The sequence below is a fragment of the Ictalurus furcatus genome, chromosome 7 (assembly GCF_023375685.1).
Source record: "Ictalurus furcatus strain D&B chromosome 7, Billie_1.0, whole genome shotgun sequence".
Classification (NCBI taxonomy): Eukaryota; Metazoa; Chordata; class Actinopteri; order Siluriformes; family Ictaluridae; genus Ictalurus; species Ictalurus furcatus.
Window position 1 is genome coordinate 19,064,389 of NC_071261.1, and position 22,187 is coordinate 19,086,575.

Sequence of the window (22,187 nt, forward strand, 5' to 3'; positions counted from 1 at the left end):
TTTGCTGCCTCCTCCCTCTTTTGCCCTCCATCCTTTTCCTTTCTCTTCTGCTGTCTTCTCAGTGCAGTTCCCCTGAGTGAAAACTACCAGTTCAGTAATTCATTCTTATAATTTCAGTTGCACTTATCTTTACATTTGCATCATCTACTTAGTGACTTCACTATTAAATAGTGCTCATTGTTCACTAATGAACAATGAACGCTTAATATGAAGGTTCATCCTGAAATTTGGACTAAAATTAATTCAGTTATTAACTGTATCTATACTCCAAATGCATCTCCACCCCAGACATTGTAGGCCCCTAAGTATTTGAACCACACATCCATGACTCAAATATCTGATGTCACGCTTAGCTGGTATCTGTCTATAGCCAATCCTTAATCTGATCATTGGGGGGGAAAAAAACCTATAAAGGGTGGTGGTGGGGGGGGGGTTATCCCAAAAGTCCCTCGTCCTTTATACTATTGTGACTAGTTATTCAAACTTGTCAAGGTGCTTGAAAGAGCACAAAGAGGTTTCAACTCTGCAACTCCAAAATACTAAAACCACCAACCCCAAAACTCTAGAACTAAAATAAGTAACTAGTTGTTACCATACAAGTATTCAAAGTCAAAACCTCAAATAATGAAAGAGGGGGGTTAAATACTACACTACTTTGCTAAGGAAAGATAGTGGTCTGTCAAATTACATGGTTCAAAGACTAAGAAAGGAAAGACTATATCTACAAAACCTATCAATATGTATCGCAGAGACAGCATCACAATGCTAGCACGCATGGTCCAACATGAATTATGAGCTTCAGTGTGCGTCTTCGTGGAAACTCTACCCCGGACCTGGAATCACAACCAATCATCCTGTCAGCTTTGTACAAAAACACAACATCCCCAACTATCCGCTCCTGATATGTGGCTGTTTTGAAAGAGATGTTCTGCTGAAAGAGACATTTTGGAGGGATTCATTGCCCTGGTGTGTCACGATGTCTTCACTGCATGGTAGAGAGAGAGAGAGAAAAAGGACACTGTTTAGTACTCTAGAGTGAGCCAAATGAAAAAGAATCAGTTGAGACTTCAGTATCCATCTTCACCACAAGAACACACACAGTGTGTCATCCTCATGGGAGTGAAGAGTACTCTGATGCAAAGAGAGATGTCAACCCCCTGCATGGTAGAATCTTTGCTCCCTCAGCGACTCCATACAAGCAGGGCAGCTCATCAGTCTGACCCCTGGAGACCTGTGACAGGACCTTAAACAGGCCTTTCACTGCCACACACTGGCAGGCCATTGAAAAAGAGCAGGGGCGACAGAGTTAAGCATGACACACTCTGGCCACTGAGAGGAAGCAAGACAGAACAATTACACTGTGACACCTGTCAGTGGCTTGTTTAGCTGTCTATGGAGAGATGGCAAGAGGACTGGAATTGCCCCAGTTCCTTTTCTTACTCGACTTATCCCTCCTACTTTCAGCTCTAATGCTTTTAACACATCCCAACTTGATATTTCTGTTTTTGCCTGTGAAACAACAAGAAAACCTGAACTGCTCCGTACACGCTGGAGCCCCACACAGATCTAGTTTCTGATAGTTATCGTTACACTTTCGGCACCACATAGACCTGATGTACAGAACGTGCAGGTCTAGAGTATAATGAGAATAGCACGGGCCAGATGGTTTCATCCTCCATTATTCCTAAACTACACCAATCCACTTTCCTCCGGTCTGTCTGACCCCAGCTACTGAACCTTATAAGTTCTGGGTTCAAGAAAAGCTGTGCTTGACCTACATGTGACTGTATTCCATTAGAAACACAAACACATGCTCAGCCCATGGTTCAGTCCATCCTGCTGACGTCACTGCCGGAGATTTTGCCTTCTCACTTACTCTGTTTATATATTCCCAATTCCTTCGTCTTCTACCCAACTCCTTGAGTTCAGGCAGACTTGTGCTGCTATACGCAGGGGAAAAATCTTTTCATGCTGCTTATTTACGGAGCACAGAGACTCAACATAAGATCACTTTCTGCAGCTACATGGCAGGTGTACAGTGTGCCATCACTATGATATATGATGGTACAAATTAGTTAGCGGAGGTTTCGGTCATCTGTGAAGCCTAAACACAACGTGACAAATATAAACTTCACAAGCAAAACAAGAATCTATTCCAACTCAGATGCACAACATACTAACACCTAACATATTAGGTAAGTACTGATGAATAAGAATTGAAAATTTGTGGGTGGTAGAGAAGGTTTGGTAATGACTGTAGAGACAGGTAATGCACAGTGCAATGCTTGATCCAAGCAGACTGGCACTGCACTTGCTCTACTGGGAAATGTTTAACGCCAACTTGGGAAACTCCCACTATGTTGAACTTGCAGAAAGGGAGAACTTTGTGAGAATTCCCAGAGCTCAGTTTGACATTGATACCTTCATTTTCTTTTAATAAAAGTTCAATTCTGGTCAAAGACTTATTTTAAACCAAGAATTATGAAGAGAGAGAGAGAGGGAACAGAAGTGCCATATGGAGAGGTACATTTTTGTCATTTCAAATTACAATGTAAAATATACTGCTGACAATGGAAGAATGCAACACGCAGAATTCAGATATCCTGGCAATATGTCCCATTCCATGCTACTCAGAAGCAACTTTGCCCAACATTTGCCCCGATGAGCCATAAGTCACGATTAATACTAGCAGTCAACACATCCTGTTATGCTGTCTCTGCAGTTACGTAGATTCCATGAGGCTCTACATGTGTTTTTTTAAATCCCAGTCCCATCCCGAAGGAATACTAACCAATCCCGCCCACGTCAGCCATAATTGAACCTGCCTGCAATAGTTTGAGTAAATCAGCACTTATTCAAGGATGAATGAACATGTTAAATGTGTCACACAGCACTGCACAAGCACCCGTTATGCGCCCATGTGCCCTTTCTTTGTCCCATAATTTATTTATTCATTTATATTTATTCATTTAGGAGACGCTTTTATCCAACGCGACTTACAAATGAGGAAATACAAGCAAAGCAATAAATCAAGTGGAGAAAAATACAAGTAGTGCTACTATACAAGATCTTTTAATTGAGTTTTAGAAAAGCAAAGTGCGCAGAGTAGAGGTGTAAGAGCCAGTTGGCATTTTAGTGGTTAGTTACGTGCTCACAGAAGAGATGGGTCTTTAGCTGTTTTTTGAAGATAGTGACAGATTCTGTTGTCCAGATTGAGGTTAGAAGTTCATTCCACCACTGAGGGACATAAGCTTCATATCTGACCACTTGCTCCCCTGCATAAAAGTAAAAATTGCCCACTCTGGCCACTTTTATGCTAGGTCATGCAGGATCCCAGTCCTGATGCATAACTCTAATCTTTGTGCAGGAGTGTGAAGAACAGACCAAAGTAGGTCATTTCCCCCCCATTTTTCACCCCTTCTGATGCACTGAAAAAAACTGGTGGGTGGTCAATTATGGTTTCAGTAAAGCTTCCAAGTCAGTGGCACAAAATTAAAGATTCAAAACTGTTTAATGCAGATCTGCCTTGTTTACTGAGGGGGGGAGAAAAAAGAAAAAAGAAAAGAAAAAAGAAAAAAACAAACATTCTTCAGATTCCCTTACATTCCTTGGCTGAAATTTGGAACCAGAAATCTGAGGAGAGAGTCAAAAGCTCCTAGCTGCTTGGTGTGCACATCATCGATAAGTTCACCTGGATCCTCAACACCTTAGCCAAGAAAGGACAACAGTATAACTTAATTCTTGCAAAGAATGAGGAAGACAAACTTCCCACATTCCATCCTAACCACTTTCACGAAGGAAACAATAGCGGGTGTCCTCATCAGCTGTCTCACTGGCTGGTTTGGGAACTCTACCGTCTCAGACAGCAAGACCCTAGAGTAGAATGTGAGAATAGCTGAGAAGATCATCAGGGTTTTGTATGAATCATCAATGCATGTTACCATGTTACCAAAAGCACTGCATTGTCAAGGCCACCTGCTTGGTGGAAGACCCCCTCCCCCATCTCATGGATTCTTCACCCTCCTGCCATCTGGCTGAAGGTATATGAGCATCTGTGCCACCATTAACAAACTCAGCAATAGTGTCTTCCCTGAGGCAGTCAGACTATAGACTGCCCCCCCCCCCAATTCCCACCAGGACTAATCAAAACAAATTCCAACATGCACCATCATAAGACCATTACTATACACATCCACTTTAAACATTAAAGCATATCGTATGGACAGTATTCTGCTGCTATGGTACACTTATACTTCCATTAGGTTTCACTAGCTATCACTGCTAGCTAGAAATGGTTCTCCCGTTAAATTGCAGGATAGGGCACAATGTAAACAACATTTTTTGCACAGGTTTTTAATTCATAAGCTGCTGTGACTTTACAAGTGCACAGCTATGTTCCGCACTTTCTTAACTATGCCATATAATCCATCCAAATATTATCCTGTGGTCCTGTCTAGTTAGCATGCACTATCCTTTGTATTAGTTATACTCTTAACCAGGTGACTAACTTTTGCACTTCCCATCCCTCAACCTGTCCCTGCCTCACACTGCATTGGTGAACTCAACTATTTAAACCTTTCAGAATCAAAATGTTATACAAAATCTCATTTTTTGTTTTGCACAAAACTTTGACAAAAAAAGGAATAAATCTTCAAGGTGTCACAGAAAAACCATCAAAACCAGGTCAGGATACCAACACAGTTGTCTTGTCTTTAAGTATATGCTCATACATTACTGACTGATCATAGCTGAGGTTCAATAATAACTGTAGTGTACAAGAGAACAGATAGAAAGGTGATTAATGTCCACAGACAAATAGTTTCTGTAATTGCAACAAGGTTTTAAAAAATGTTCGGAAGTCATGAAAGACACTGAGAATAAAGTAGTAAAAAAAAAAAAGAACTGACTGTTTAGTTACAAATGTCCATGCTATCAAGGTGCATATATATAATATAAATAATCTGGTTGTAGTGACAGATTAACCACAACTGACACCAGTAATGGCACTACAATAAGGTGCAAATATTGGTTTCTTGTAAGACCGGAGAAATCCTGTGCAGAACCAGTAAGAACAGAAAAGCATTTTCCATTGGACATTTTAAACACATTCCAAGAATTCAGGAATAATGCCTGCGGACAGGCCACAAAAATGCACAGCAGCCTCCTGGCTCCGAAACTTAGGGTAAACGGAACCAAATTTCCAACCCCCCATCTCCCTGTAAAACTGCCACATGAGGTGAGGGGGAGAAGATCCTAAGGTACACTCAAACCTAGCCTTTTTGGTTTGGCCATTTTTCCTCCCTATACTAGAGAATTGTTTGCCAAAGATATTATTAGTCTGACTGCGATATACCTGCCAAAGTACAGTGAACCAATATACAGCTTTACTCAGGCCCTCCAGCTGCTGCAAATGTATATCAAAGGTCCGAATAGTTCGCTGGCTCTAGACAGATCTAGCCAAAAGATCTCACATTACACAGAAATTTTAACCAAGGCAAAGTCATTTTATGATAAGTCACCCAAAACAAATGTTTGCTTCATACAGTATACTTTAAAGTCTTCATGGACTCTCATATCATCAAAAGCCTCTGCTGAAAAACTACTGTAAGTCTCGGGAGGAATTTTGGGCAGGCAGAAGATTGAGGGCAAAGTTATGATTGGCTTTAACCAAGGGTGTGTACAATGCCTGGGGGTAGGGGTGGTGATGTGTGCTGCCATGCCACAGAGTCCAGCAGGCCTCCCACACACCAAGGCCGGCCAAGGGTTCCCACCACCACAAGACTCTCTGCCGCTAAATATAGCTGCACAGCACTGAGCTGCAGCCAGCAGCACTGTTTACACTGCCCACTTCTGCTTTTTCACTCTGTCTGTCGGAAAAGACTGACTCTCTTTGTAACAGTCACAGCTGTTTATTTCTACATCACTTCTGCAGACAAAATGAAGCAGTCCAAGAATGCTAGGAAGGCTATGAGACAAGTGAGGGAAAGAACCATCCTCTCCTATTCTGAGATGTTTTGTTCTTACAGTGTGAAGTCCCATTGAGAATGTAAATCAAAGTAAGAATATATATAAAAATTGACACTTTTTGAAGAGCTTTTCTCATCTTTGTTTTACCAACTTTCTATCTTCAGTCCCATCAACATGTCAATGTTTCTTCATTTGTCCTACTTATACCACAATGTCTCCTGAAGTCTGGATGCTTCACTCTCTTTTCATATTTGTTTCTCTTCAGATTGAAGTATAAAGCAATGCTCAAGATTCTCACCAAACCCCTCCCAGAGCTTCCGGACCTTTCTGTTGTCTGTCTCCAGAAAGATTGACCCACAGCCCCATCCCAGGACCCGGGAGTCTGGTACACAAACGGGCCCTTCAGGTTGATTTATCGGGCGTATTCATTGCCAGCCACACTGGGGAATGCCTGGGTCAACGCACTGGTTCTGACACCCCTGATCTCTACAACAGCTACAAAAAGGGAGGGGAACGGGTGGAACCAAAGGAGGTGTATAATCTAACTCCACCTCACTTTGAAATTATTGTGAGAACACTGATAACAAGTGGCCCATCCAGACAGCTGACTCAATACAGGTGACCAAAATTCACCCATTGCAAATACGTTCTTTTGCTCGGTATACAATTTTGTCCCACTTAGAAAAAAACCCCACAGCAAAACCACACACACTTGTTCATGGTGAAGTCATCGTTTTAGGAGAAAAAACTAAATGAAAACAAGTGGCACTGCATCATGATGGCAGGCGGGACAAAACGGGATTGTTTTACTGGAAGAAAGAGCTATCTGTCACTGTCTGTCAGCTCATTCATCCGCCGCTCCACGAGCATCCAGCCCATCCGTCATCCCCTCTCAGCCTCTGACATTTGCCCAGGTTGGCTACTTTGGCTGCAAGGGAGGGGGTCCCGAATATGGAACCTCATACCCCCAGGCTTATTCTTTCCCATCCCCTCAAGACCCCTTAATTTGCCACCCACCACCACAACACATGCACAGACTATACACTCTACGCCTTTTCCAGAGAAACGCCTTGTATAAACTTCAAGAGAAAAGTCAAAGATTTAGTATGGCTAATGCACAGAAAGGCAAAGGGATTGTGCGCTTTTGAGCGAGACATCATTTTGGCATTGCAAAATAGTGGGGTCTGAAAGTACAGGAACGGTCCGATGTGCAATGCAGTTTTCAAGTGTTAAAAGCAGCAACTGCGATAAGATGACCTGTAAAAAACTGGCTTAGAGACTCACCTTAAATTAAACAAAAGAAAAGACTTGAATGCCCTTCTGATCCAAATAGAACAGATGAAAAGTTATGTATGTATCAAAAGCCTTGTGATCACAGATATGAATGAAAAAAAAAACCCCAGGCACACATTGAGGGCAACTTAAGGAAAGAAACCTTCAAACAAAACCAGGACTGAGGTAGAGGTTTAGGGGGTTGGAACTGCTGGATAGGGGAAAAAGAATAAGTGAAAGGAGGGGATGCTTAGGGGTAAACAGGAGAAAACAGAAGAAAGGGGGAAGGAAGAATGAAAGAAAAGAAAAAGGGGTGGGAAAAAAACAAAGACCTACTTGTCTCAAGTCGATGAAGGCGAGCAGCAGAGTGTCCCCCTGGAAGCCAGGCACCGGGCCGGCCCTGGCAAACCCTGTGGGAAAGAGAGAAGGATAAAGAAAGCAGGGAATTCGCCATGGAGTGGGAGATTGGCAGACGGATGACAGCCAGGACAAGGGGAGGACAGGGGGAGGTTCAGTGGGGGCAGGGGAGGTGGATTGGAGGGGGGCTTTGGTGGTTCTGCGGGTGTTGCTGGGGGGTGAGTGCTGGGTGGTTCAGGGCAGCCCCTGCCACAGAGTCATGTCTCTGGGTCTGCCACTGGCTTTGTGCTATTCCTAAAAAAAAAAAAACCATAATCAAACTCTCATTAATTCTCCCCCAGTGTTGATCTGACAAGTCAGAGAGTAGGGTGGAGTATGAGTGACAAGGGGTCTTCCTTTACCTCCACAGCCTGAAACCGAGGAGACCATGCTTCTGAACATGTGGCGCAGCACAGGGCAAAGGTGGGGAAAAAACCTTGTGAAAAGACAAGGGGGATTGTCGAAAGGTTTCAGAGGGTTGGATGTGAGGCCACCAGAGCGTTCTCTGGCTTTGGCGGGAAACCCGTAAACAAGCAGCTTCGCCATTCTAGAAAACGGAACGTTTGACACACAGAGACAAAACAAGCTGAGCCTGGGAGAAAACCCTTTCTCCTCGCAACGCTGAGGGCTTTTTTTCCCCTCTCACGCGGATTACATGCCTGCCATCTTTATTTCTGACCCCTGCACTAAACATAAGGAACTTTGGGCAAATGGCAGCAAAGTAAATGTGATGCATGTCAGACTACATCAAATCAAAAATACAATTACAAGACAAAAACAAACAAAGAAAAAAACGTCAACGCTTTATTCTTTGTGCCACAATACAAACTGAGCAAACAAAGGGAAATGTATGGGCACAAACACCCCCCCCAAAAAAAAACAACCATAAACCACAAATGTCCCTCAGTGGAAGTTCCACTGTTGCATCACTTCCTCTATACCCGTGTTTACTTTGCACTTGATGGACTAACAAGTAAACAGTGTCCAGAACAGACTGAAGGCTGGAACAAGTCCTTTTGCAGCATTGTTAATGAGCTTAATATTAAATTAGACCAAAACCACATCAATGATCTATCCTGATATCTAGACAATCACAACACTTTTGATTCGGAAAGCGGCACAGCACCCCTAGTGGGTCACAGCAAGCCTTGCATCAAGACATTAGCATCACTCTACTACAAAATTACCACAGCCTCTAAAATTCCTGCTACTCTCAGAAGCCATTTGCCTCTCCTTTTCTCACACCCCTCTTTACAGCCATCACAGATATGAGGGATTCCTCCAGACACATCCTCAGACTATTCCAGTGGTTACGTTAGAGTAGTTATTTTTGTGCCTAGTTCTGCCTTATTGCCTCAAACCTTCTATTACCTCCACCCAACCTATCTCACATTTGCTCATCTATGCAGACAGAAACTGAAAGTTGAGGTTAAAACGCTTTCCACTCAAGTGGCATTCAGATTATAGCCCAAATTTGTGGTTCTGTAAAATGAAAGCAACAGTATGGCAAATTTTATGGGGATTTTAAAAAGTGATTGACATTGAGACAGTACTTATCAGTCTGGTGGGAAAACAAAAAAAAACAAAAAACTAAAATGCCTACAGATGGTGCAACCACGGCAGTTGATGTGGCAGTCTCGTGGAGGAAGGTCATTCTGACTTTCTGCCTGTGATCTCTGTGGGATGGCATGCACAAGGCAAGGATCATGGGAAATCCATTAACCAGGCTGGGTCAGACGCTCAGAAGCGGTTTCAGCTGTGGTCACAAAGAAAGCTGCTAGGAAAGATGGGCCAAACTACACAACTCTATCATGAGCCAAAAATGCATTGGGTTTTTTTTTCCTCTCAATCTACCCCAATATGCCTTTGGGGAGTGCGGGATCGGTCTCTACCATATGCAAGACTGCCTGATATATAAAGATGCATAACGGTTGTACTCACTCTCGCACTCTTTGACATCCACGTTGAACTGCTGGAGTGCTCCCATAGATACCTGCCTGACATCAGCTTCAAGCAGCAGCTGCAGCAAGGAGGTGGACAGATGTTTACACGCAGACATACATGCTGTCTGAGCAACCTTTCCCTACACATTCAGAGACACAAAAACAAAGAAAGTTCAGTGACAGGAAGATACTATGATGACTACTATGAAGACAGGGAATTACAAAACACCATAAAATGAGGGAAAGACCCATAAGACCTGCAGAATTAAACTAATTAGAATTGCAGAACAACAAAAGGCTGAAATGTATATGCCTTGCTTTTTCAATTTATATCTCCCTCCAAATCCCACCAAATGGCAGGACATCACACAACATCTGCTAGAAAACTAATGTAGGATAATCAAACCTATGCACACACTCAAGTACAAAACTGATCTTAGTAGAATATACAATACTAAAACACACCAACACATACAAAACACAGACACATTAGCATAGTAGTGAAAAAATATTTTGCTAAATAAATACTTAATTTCAAATATAGTTAAACCATTTGTGTGCCTCTCTCTTACAAAGACATATTTTTAAAAAAAAAAAACCTCAAATATGCCCTTGTCTGCTGCCCAATTCTTTTCTGAAGGAAATTTTCAGGATAGATCCAAAGCTTTTAATTTGATACTAAAGCTAAAAGACTCGAGTACAGAACCTGGAATCTGACTAATTTCTGACTAATAGTGTAAAAAATGAAAAACAAAAACACTACCACACTAGCTGCTGGCAGAGCATAAAAAAATTATTCCAAATGGGTTTACTTCAGAGCAAATCTACAAAGAAGAAACAAACAGAAAGAGACAGTGAGACAGACGGAAAAAGAGAAAATCTAAATAAAAGGAAACAAAATAGAACGGCGCACATTAACTAGAATCCCCATCCTGGGATGGCGATTGCTAAATTTGAGTGAAAACACGCTTTTAAAGGTTTTAAAATAAGTACTCTACTGAGACTCCAAGCTAGTACGGCATTCTATACTTAGAAAATAACTTGAGTGCAGTTATTCGTTATTAATGAGGCTGATTTTTTCACCATGTTTCACCATATACATTTTCTATAAAATGGGCACAAACTAAAATTTACTGTTCAGTGGGGGAAAAAAAATCAAATCAAACCAGATAACCAAATTGAGCAAGTAGAAATATAGAAAAAATGAGTCCAAGACAGCAAAAATAGCCCTGCTCTCTAGGTGGGAGAAATGGCATTACTCTCCCCTCTCAACCAGAGCAACACAACCAAATGTGGGTGACAGTAAGCTCATTTATTCAGAACAGAGCAGTTAGATGAATGTGGTCAGCTGATCAGTTCTAAAAATTAAAACAAAATGAAGTGCTCCAGCTGCCATCCAAAATCCTATCCTGCTCTCCACCAACCTAACGCTGTTTAGTGCTAAAATTAGAAGTATTGACTTTAACCAATTAATGATTTGGCTGGCCTGCTGATTGCAGTAATTGATCAAACAGTGGGAGTAATGGGAGCTAAGAGATACAGCTGGACCAAAGCCTAAAGCTGGGGCGAGGAGACAGAGGAGTATGTCTGATAAATGGGAACTCTCCGGGGGACGTGAAAGAGGTGAGCAAGATTTGGTTTTGGTAAGATGCCTTTAACTGGGAATCATTGGGTTAGTGTAAATAATATGAACAAACTATAAATTTTCTTTTCGGCAGAGGTATTAAAGCGCACCTATTATGGTTTTGAAACGTGCCTAATTTTGTTTTAAAGATCACATACAATAGATTTACATGCGTCCAAGGTCAAAAAACACTTTAACGTGATCATAATTTAAATTGCAGCATTACCTTTTTTTCCCCCACCAGTGTCTCAAACGACTCGTTCAATGATCCGTTCTAAAAGATTCAGTCTAAACTCCTCCTTTCAGAGAGCATACTTTGCTCTGAGTGGTCAGATGTCCCAGTCTGTTGTGATTGGACTACTGCTCTCGGCGTGCATCGAAAAAGAAACGCCCCCTACCATAACAACTTTCAGCCCTGTCTGTTCGCAAGCAGCCGATGAAGACCAGAGGTGGGACTTTCTGTTACAAACCCAAGTAGGTTAGTACAGGAAGTAAATCTGGAATCACTAACGACTCGTTTCAGCTGTTCAGAATCGGTTCCTTCTTTTAGGAATCAATAACCACGTTTGTCGTGCGCTTTGATTTTTGAAACTTTGCAGACGTTTTTACATTCACAAACAGCTCTAACACATAGTACATGAAAGGTAATTTTTGGAAATTTGAAAAACCATAATAGGTGCACTTTAATATATAGAATTATTTGACCTGTATCTGAGAATACTTGGTTGTGCAGCTGACATCCGTGCAACACTTCCACCAGCAGCTGATCAGCCTCTTGCCATCATGAAAGTTTTCTGGCCCACCCGTGTTCACTTTGACTTCATGTACATTGGCTTCTGACAATGAACTGCTTATTTCTGTTCCTACCATGGCATCTCACTATTTGCTCCTGGGTACCAAACTGTCAATTTGTAAAAGGTGCTGGTTGTAATTTCAAAGTTCTTCCTGTTTAATAATCATGCAATTTTCAAAAAAATGTGAAAATTTTTTTAATTCATGATATGGTACTACAATAGACATGGCCTAGTCCAGGCTTTTTGCTTCTGGCCTTGAAATTAGCTTCTCAACACCAGCCAGAACAAAACTGCTCAGTTCTGCCACTTTTCGATAAAAGACTCAAGACATACACAGTTTCAATAGAGAAAGCAGGGTCTGGTGTATTATTGCTGTAGTTCATCCCACAGGCAGCAGAAATGAGAAATCACACACTGCTTCTTTAAATAGTCTTATACTGGCTTGCATATGTTTCGGCAAAAGGACTGCACATGTCCACATGCATATGTACAAACATGTTGACAAGAGGAACATCTTAATCCTGATCTTCCTTTCATGAGAAGCTGATTATATTTGTGAACAGAATTATGATTTAAGACACACGCATAAACTTTCCCACAAAAGATTACACACACGTTTATTTGACCAACCAAATCTTGCAAAACATGAAAGCAAAGAATTAGGTGAAACCAAGGGCCAGAAGAGATGACAGCTGAGAAGACAATAAAGCTGAAAACAGCATAGCCTTATATTGATGCTTTTGCACGTGGATGCCAGTGAATCCAGTTGATCAATGTTAAGTGATCTGTCACATTTAGCAACCTTTTCAGGTCAACGTTAGAGGTTACAGGTAAAACGGTTGTATTCAAACACTTATAATTAATCAAACACCCCACTGATCGCCAGTTTGTTGCATACCTCTTTTTCAGACACACACTCAGTCATGATGTGGGCTAACCCAGTCAGCCTTTAATCAGGTTAAAGCACTTTCAGGCCTAACTAGGCGATTACGGATGATTAGGGTGCCTGTGCGGCACTACAGTGATTAAAAAATAAACACGCTTGCTTTCTGGCCGCTCGTCTCTGCATTCCTAATAGCTGTAATAAATCATGTGGGCCAAAGGAAGAGTGGCTGTTTGTTGTTTCTTTTCCTCATTGTGAAATGAAAACCCCACGATTACCTGTCTCCTGCCGAGGCCATTACAATCACTCACGAGCGCGGGTCATCTGGTCTGATTGGAGCAAAAGGCTTTATTGATTTGGCATAGTTAACATTTGTGTACAGATTTTGCATGAGAGAGAGTAATAATGGAACCCTAATGTGGAAATATCATGCCCACCCAGTATTGATGGAAAGTGGGTTAAACAATAAAGAAGAAGAAAAGAGAGAGAGAGAAAAAATAAATAAATAAATAAGTCAGCACCATTAGTGTGACAATGTGTACCAGTGTAGCGTGACGATGTGTATTGTGGAGTAGGATTTAACAAATGTGTTCCTACAGCAGGCCAAATCTGTGCACATTAAATCTCATTACAAAGTACAAGCGACCAAATCCGATTTGTTTACTTGGACTGTAGTTACATTTGCCTTGCATAGCTACATTACACAGGCATGCAGACATTGATTAGTGTGAGGCAAGGAAAAGTTAGTTTGCTACCAACAGGGAAATTTGACAGTAGATATATCTTATACTAAGGGCAACATCCAGTCACGGTTCTCAACGTATCTGGCAGAAACAACAGAAACAAAAACTTTAGATCACAGAGAGTTATAAACAAGAATAGAGGACAAGCCACGTGTTCACACTGCTCCAAGCCCAGGTAGTCTGCTCCTCTGACCTACCTTTATGCTTATTTGTGCAGTTTACAGTTCTTATTGCAAATTTCTAGAGAAAAAAAACTAAGAAAAGAAAAACTAAATGAAATCCAACAGTCAAGTCAAACATGGCTTGAATCTAACTGAAAAACGACTTCATGTTTTGTTTTTTGCTGGAGAAAATATTTCCTACTTAAATATGGTACAGGTACACCAAAAAACAAAACAAAACAAAAATACAGATTTAAGCCTGAACATAGCCAAAATGAATAAGAGCCAGCTAAAGAGTATCTATTTCACAAAGCAGTCACATACGTACACACAACAAGTGCAGTGGTTTAATGAAATGCTGTCGTTTCTTTCTAATGTTCATTACAAGGCAAGAATATAACGATGAAGGATAACCTCTCAATACCTGGCTCCTTCTTTACCTGTACACTATATTCATAAATGCTTCACTGACAGTCTGGAAAATCCTGAATCACAAACATATAGTTTAAATGACACAATTAAAAATGACTGATCAGGAGAATCCTTTGTACCGGGACCACATATGACACGTGTACATTCGGTAACACTGTCCGAGAACTGTGGAGCATGCGTCCTCGATGCACACACACACACACACACACACACACACACACACACACACACACACACACACACACACACACACACGCAGGACTACTCACATGTTCTCACACACATGCAGTGCTAAACAAATCAATTAACAGCTGTACCGGGTAACGTGGGACCCTGCATGTCCCGAGACCTGGACCGTTCCCTAAGGTAGACAGGGAATCAGTTCACAGGGCCGTTTTTGTGCGTCTCCTGGGTTCCGTTTCACACAGAGGCAAGCTTAGGAAGGTACACCCCTCTCACAGTAGCACACTTGTTTTACAGTTCAGGGCAGAGGCATGTTAACAATTAGCTTAGGACATTGACAGGGAGAGAGAATGAAGGAGAATGAAGGAGAGGGTGAGCAATAGGTAGCCAGAGTGCTTAATTAAAGAATGACTCGTCAAAGCCCTCATTAAAAAGCACTCGGCAGCACACGGCTGTGAAAATAAACACACAACAGAGGAGTACAGTGGAGTATCAGTGGAGTACAGTGCTAGAGACAAAAGAGACATACAGAAATAATACAGGACATAAAACAGGAAGGGGACTGAATTTAAGGAAAGTAAAACGATAAAATAAAGATGCTTGAAGATTTTAACATGAGAGTAGAATTACAGAGGTGCTGGCCAAGTATGTACTGAAATTTCCACCAATAATTTTTCATCTAACAGCCAAATGGGGTCACTTTTTGGTTTTTGCTTGTTTTTAATTGAAAGGTTTAAATAGCAAATCATTTATGTGGTTTTGTCTTATAATAAAATAAAACATATCAATAAAATAACACAATGAATCAAAGTATGGATGAATTCATTCATGATGATAATAGAAATAGTAAAAATTGCTCTCCTGAATCACCAGAACATTGTTCAGTGCTGCAAGATCCATGTGATTGAGGTACTTTCAAATAGCTTGAGGCTGGTAGTTGGGATTTGCCAAAGCTACATGGTGGAATTATCATCACTACTGGTCAATTCATTCACAAGCCCATGAGGTAAAACACTACACTGCAAAAAAACAAGTTTTACAACACTCTCGTATTTCAAAATGTTTCTCCCTACCAATCACTCTTCACAAAAAGGAAGCGTACACTGTAAACAAGAACTGTAAATTAATTCCATTCCAGCATTCATTACGCTCCCCTTATACCGTGGTGTGTCTAAATACTCGATTCTGATTGGTTGGAAGGTGTGCGTTCAAACCCTATAATGAATAGGTAGTTCCAGTCAGTTTAATCACCGTACTAAAATTAACACACTACCTACAAACAACTGTAACCATAGTAACATACAGTTACAGCTGCATACAGTAGTTAAACCCACAGCTTTATTATTAGTACGCGGCACAGAGACGCAGATAATTCACAAACATCTCTGTCTCTCTCAAATAACCATACTATAATTCATTCAAATAAATGTAATCTTACTGCACAAATGTATCCCTGTATATGATTTAGAGCGGGCAGAATTCTAGATCTAACGGCCCATATATATTCACAATAATTAACAGAAATTAACTGTTACTGTTATCCTTTCAGTCAAATTTTGCACTGCAAACATCGACAGCTTTAAATTATCAATGCTGGCAAGTGACCATGGTATAAGCGGGATAATCCATGGCTAGGTGTGCATTACACTATCTTAATGTACTCCGTGTCACGCATTATAACCGTGTAATGCACACCTAGCCGTGGATTATCCCTTACATAGTGCATGAAGTTCCAACGCTTTTCTTTCTATGAATACTTTCAGTTTTCGAAAAAACACACACAGCTCTGGTGGTCTCCCACATTACACACACACACACACACACACACACACACACACACACACACACACACACACACACACACACACACACACACACACACACACACACACACACACACACAAACACTTCTGCAGTGACATTATCACCGTCGGAACCCAAACCGACCTGTACTGGCAGCTTGTGCCCTACTGTGTATGCACATGTGGAAATATTCATTTGTATATCCGAATTTCAGTGTATATTTGTACACACCCTTATACAGACATTAAAAAGCATCCATTTTAAATAACTGCAATGCCAGTGTTTTAGGAGTAGCCCACTGTTCTGTAACCAGTAGAAAAAAAATTTAAATAGTTCCTCCATTTGTTGCCATTAGAATAGAGACTGCTGTGCTGAAGGTATTTTCTTCATATACGAGACTGGAGACAGTGAACGGTAAACTGCGGTGGTTTCACGCTTCAGAATGGCTGGAGATGCATGCACCACATGTTCTACAAAATTCGGTATCATGTAATCGGGGCATCATGGGATACAGAAGCAGAACACCGCAGCAGAGTAGGACTTTACTCGTGCGTAATGCACGTTTCAGGACAGCCTGCCAAAGTAGAGAGATTTAATCCACAGTTATGAGCTGCTCTGACTCAGAAGGTATTCTAGACTGTTTGTGAAAGAGTCAGCCTTGAGGCCATGCAGGAATTGGGGCAGAGAGCTTTCAGCTGCACTGAGCGTGCTTTCCTCAGTCCTTTTTTTTTTTTTTTTTTTTTTTTTAAACCTCATGAAGGATACTTTGGCTAGAACCGTTTTTTGTGTCCCCTTGTCTAGACATGATGACGTGATGCCAGAACAATTCTTTTGGTTATAGCAAAAAGGGAAAAATATATTTTTGTGGCTATTCTTTCATGCCAGTCAGTCTTTTTTTTGTTCTTCTTCCCTTGTTGCCTCCATCCTTAAGAACATATAAGGCTTGTGCATGCAAGATTTTATGCATTAAATCTCCTTTAAAAAGTGTTCCCCACCATGTTTGGCTATGTGTGCTGTTCTTATATACGCAATACTCAGACCGGACCATCAAATCAAAAAAGTATTACATGGTATAAAACAATAAAATTTAATGCAATTCAATGTTAGGAGTGCGGGTCAGGGGCTAAATGTGCTTAGCTATTCTGTTCAATTTCAGTTCAATTGTATTTAATTTTTATAGCGCTTTTAACACTAGCAGCTTTACAGAAACATATACTTAGATCCCTAATAAGCAAACCAGAGGTAACAGTGACAAGGAAAAGCTCAGGGTTGACACGAGAACCAGAGAAGAACCAGATTCAAACGGGGGACCAGACAGTGAGATAATTCTTTACAGTATACAGGTGTAGAAGAGTAAAGTCAAACAGTAGTCAGGGTTTTTCGAAAGAACCTTCAGTCTGAGCATATTGTGAATAAGAGTCTTGGGATGAGCACGGGACAGTCTTTATGATTAGGGCAGCACTTCGCTGAAGGTACATATCGCCAGCGTCCAGGTGAGATTATCATTCTAATATATTGAAGCCCATTTAGAAATATTTTTGGAGGTCTCTAAAGAGTGAGTGTCCATTTTGCTTCAAACTTTTCAACATAAACTCTGCAAAAAAAGAAATGTCCCTATTTCAGGAGACTGTATTTTAAAGATCATTTTGTAAAATCCAAATAAGCTTAACAGATCTTTATTGTAAAGGGTGTAAACAATGTTTTTCATGCTTGTTCAATGAACCATAATCAATTATTGCACATGTACCTGTGGAACAGTCCTTAAGACATGAACAGTTTACAGGTGGTAGGCAATTAAGGTCACAGTTACAATAATTTAGGACACTAAAGAGACATTTATACTGACTCTGAAAAACACCAGAAGAAAGATGCCTAGGGTTCCTGCTCACCTGCGTGAACATGCCATAGGCCTGCTGCAGGGAGGCATGAGGACTGCAGATGTGACCAGAGCAATAAACTGCAATGTCTGTCATGTAAGACGCCTAAGACAGTGCTACAGGGAGACAGGAAGGACAGCTGATCGTCCTTGCAGCGGAAAATTACATGTAACCATGTGTTGTCCCCCCCCAAAGACATGATCAAGAACTTGCAAATGTCTTGGTGGAAGAGTGGAGTAACATCTCACAGCAAGAACTGACAAATCTGGTGCAGTCCATGAGGATGAGATGCACTGGAGTACTTAAAGCAGCTGGAGGACACCAGACACTGATTGCTACTTTTAATATTGACCCCCCCCCCCCCTTTGTTCAGGGATTCATTATTCCATTTCTGTTTGTCAAATGTCTGTGAAACTTGTTCAGTTTATGTCTCAGTTGTTAAATATTTACACATGTTAAGAAATTTGCTGGAAATAAAAGCAGTTGAACGTGAGCGGACGTTTCTTTTTTGATGAGTTTATTAAAAAGGCAAAGTAAGTACAGGAATGCTCGAGTGAATTTCAGCAAGTGCTTCAATTCCAAATGGGTCTAAGTGCATTGACCAAATGCCTCCAAAGGCCAAGGTTAATAATGCCTGACAAATTGTGCACTCTACATTCGGTCCCAAAAGCAGCCTATTAAGGGCCTCAAAATAAATCCAACCACTGTTTCATTACAACACACAATATATATCATTGAATCAAAACGAGCCTTCAGAAGAACAACATGCGGTAGTGCTACACTGCAATCATGACTCATGGTTAAGGTTATGCCAGCATTTAAGCACACACGGCAGCCATACTCACCGGCAGTCTGGCGTGTTCTATGGGATTGCCCTAAAGAGGAGAGAGAGGAGGAGGAAAGGGACTGTTTTTAGGTCATAGGTCATATTTATGACTGTGCCTTAGGGATTATGACCTGTGATTTAGGGATTATACATAAGACTGATGACCATGCTGTTTTCCAATTCTTTCATGGAAACCCAAATCTCTCGGAGTGTCACTGCTGGGTGTGTAGTGGGTGGGCAAAGACAAGGGTGTTCACATGACTGATGAAGCCGTGGCTTCAGATACCTGTTTTCCACTACCAGATGCTGGTGCTGGTTCTGGAGCAAGTTAAGGAAATAAGCAAACCTTTTCAAGAATTTGAAAGTAAAACACTACATAAACACAGATGGAGGTTTACTAATAAATGGCCTACAAATGATATCAATCATGGTGGATTTTATGTTGTACTTCTGGCTTTGAGAACTTATTTTATCTTCCAAACTCAAATAGCATATACACAGAACCAAAGATCTTCTCATCATCTGTGATTACACACAAACAATGAAGCAGGTTTTTGTTTTTCTATTTTTAATTTTTTGCACAGATGCATAAGGAAATATAAGCATTAGTACAAAGTTCCTGTTTAGTTTGCTGTCATCTCTTTAAAAACCTTCAGAAAACTTTTTTTTTTTTTTTTTAATCAATGACAAAGCTCTTTTTAATGAAAATAACTTGGTTGCTGGATATATCATGGTGACTACATGAAAGCGGTCCATTTACAACATTTTTGTGCTGGACAGTTAAACAGCAATTCCAGAACCAGCACCAACATTACTTCTGTGAAAAAAGGCCGACAGCCACTTGCGCACCACTGCGGACATGAAATCCACATCTACGTGCCATTGCTAATTCGCACACACGCATGGCTGCATTTTCATGGAGATGGAATGGTCAAGCTTGAGCAGGATGAAGACAAAGTTCTAAGAAGAGGATTCAGATGCAAAAACAAAAAAATACAAAAACGTCAAGGACTGAGTGAGTAGGACTAAAACTATATGTGTGTAAAATAAGAGACCACTGGCGAACGCTGCTCCTTCAGCTGAAATCCACCCAAAAATGTGCAGGTTGTTATTTTTCTGAAAAGGGGCACATACCCCACAGCCAATGCTGGGTCAGAGGGCATTGTGAGATTTAGGAGATTACAGGAGGGGGAAAGGGGGGCTGCTGGAAGCAGCTTTCAGCGCCTCTGTAAGGGGACAGAGGCCACTGTGTAACCCTGGGGGCCAGCTCTGGCACTAGGACTCTTAGCACTGCTAATCCAGCAAGGGAAGGATGTTTAGCAGAGGCCCATGGAAGGGAATGTTAAGGAAAGCTTTTGTCTGGCTTAAATCTGCTTCAGGTCATGGGTCAAGGCCAGGCTGTTCCAAGGGCATCAAGTTCCCCAATATGAGCTACATCTAGGTCATGCCATCGGCTCTCTTTAGCTCAATGGCAGCTGGGAGGGGAACTTGAAGGCCCTGCATGATGGTTCCCAATCCTTTTACTGCACTGATCTCACTTAACCTGAACTCCAAGTTCAAGTGCAGTGTGCTCATAATCCCCTTTAAAGCAATAGGCTCGATAGACAAGAGCTCCTTGGAACATAAAGTTGTTAGAAAGGTTACTTTATAACTTTAATGTTCCAAGATTTGTCAGACGTGTGAACATGCAAATGTAAAATAACAAAGGACTTTACAAATGTATGTAATAGCACGGCCAGAATAAGTCCATCTGAAGCATGACTGATAAGCACGCTGTAATACAAGTGTACGTGTGCTTTCACAGACAGAACATGTTTTGTATTTATAAAATGTAAAACGCACTGGTGCACTTTAAAATAAAATGAAAATGGAAGCAACCTCCATACTGAATAAAACTGTGTGAGTGTGTGCGTGAGTGTGTGAGTGAGTGTGTATGTGAGTGAGTGAGTGAGTGAGTGAGAGTGTGTGAGTGATGTGTGAGTGAGTGTGAGAGTCATGTGTGAGTGAGAGTAAGTGAGTGAGTGTGTGAGTGAGTGTGAGCACACATGTATGCGTACGAGTGAAAGGCAACTCACAGGCAGATGTGTGAACACAGCAAAGGTGCTGCAGAGGAAGGCAATGAGGTCACTCAGGTAGTCACTGGCCTCACCCCCCCCTTGAGCTGCCATCCAATCATAATCTGCCAGCTGCAGGAACTGATCAATCTTTAGATTCAGGTTAGTGTAGATCTCCTCTTCTGCTGTATGCCTTGCATCCTACACACACCCAAAGCCACATGTGTACACATACCCACACTTATACATACACCACAATCCAGCAATAGTTATGTTAATGTTATCAAAACAATCCTGCACTATATATGAACTTGGCAGACAGAGACACAATAAATACAACTTGTATTTAATTTTACACCATTAACATCAGCGTTATGTTAACATCAATTTATGTAATGCCAAAGTATACACGTAGGTTTTTAAGTTTTGGTAAGTGGGTTCTCTCCTACCTTAAAGGTGGAGGTGCCATACAGTTTGGTGATGTTAACTGTGTCTGGAGGCACGTTGGTGATGTTGGAGATGAACTCTTCCAGGCAGTGGCAGGACAACTCGAGGTGCGTCGTGTTAACGATGATTTGAACCAACTAGATAAATCAGATTCAGTTCCGTGTTTTATTTCATCATAGTGACAGGATGAACATTGATGGTCTATAATCTTACAGCAGAAAAGGATGTGCCACTGGGTAACGCACAATCTTCCTAAATGCTGCACAGAAAACAAAGGGATTTGGGACCCTGCAAATCTCAGCCTACAGAGTTACAGGTAGTTCCTAAACTGCTCCTCCTGCAGTGCTGTGCATTGTTAGATGGGGTTACTCAGAAACACAGAACAGGCTGGTTTCAGTTCAGTCAGTGAGCCAGGGTTCAAGGGTGCAAATGCAGGCCAGGGCTGTCAGCAACCATGCAAAACACAGTATACTAATTTAGGCCAGACCTCAGTACATTTTCCCTAGGCTCGCTATACCCTGCATGGAGGAAGCTCCAGCACAGTGCCTGGGTCAAACATCCGAACTTCCACACGACCAGTGAACTACAGAAGCTGAAGGTTTATGATATCTGATCTGGCATTAAACACAGAGGTGTGTGTGTGTGCGTGTTTATTAGGGGGAGGCAGTGGCAGGGTTTTTCACCGGAGAGAGGTAGCGTGAGAGTGGGCAAGCGGTACATTGCCCTTTCACTGAACTATCTCAAAATCATCACCAAAACTCCCCCACTCTTTACCCCACATC

At 41.4% G+C, this 22,187-nt stretch overlaps 1 protein-coding gene across 4 annotated transcripts in view; it reads right to left on the reverse strand.

The window, feature by feature from the left end:
- Window positions 1-22,187, reverse strand: part of exoc6b (exocyst complex component 6B) — a 101,246-nt gene that overhangs the window by 13,815 nt on the left and 65,244 nt on the right. For 2 of the 4 annotated variants that reach the window (XM_053629100.1, XM_053629102.1), the window contains exons 17-21: window positions 21,408-21,542; window positions 20,980-21,159; window positions 18,924-18,953; window positions 9,577-9,718; window positions 7,576-7,649 (exon numbers count right to left, since the gene is read on the reverse strand). In XM_053629100.1, the coding sequence (XP_053485075.1) occupies window positions 7,576-7,649; window positions 9,577-9,718; window positions 18,924-18,953; window positions 20,980-21,159; window positions 21,408-21,542 (561 nt within the window). The other 2 variants (XM_053629103.1, XM_053629101.1) reach the window with 2 other exon arrangements.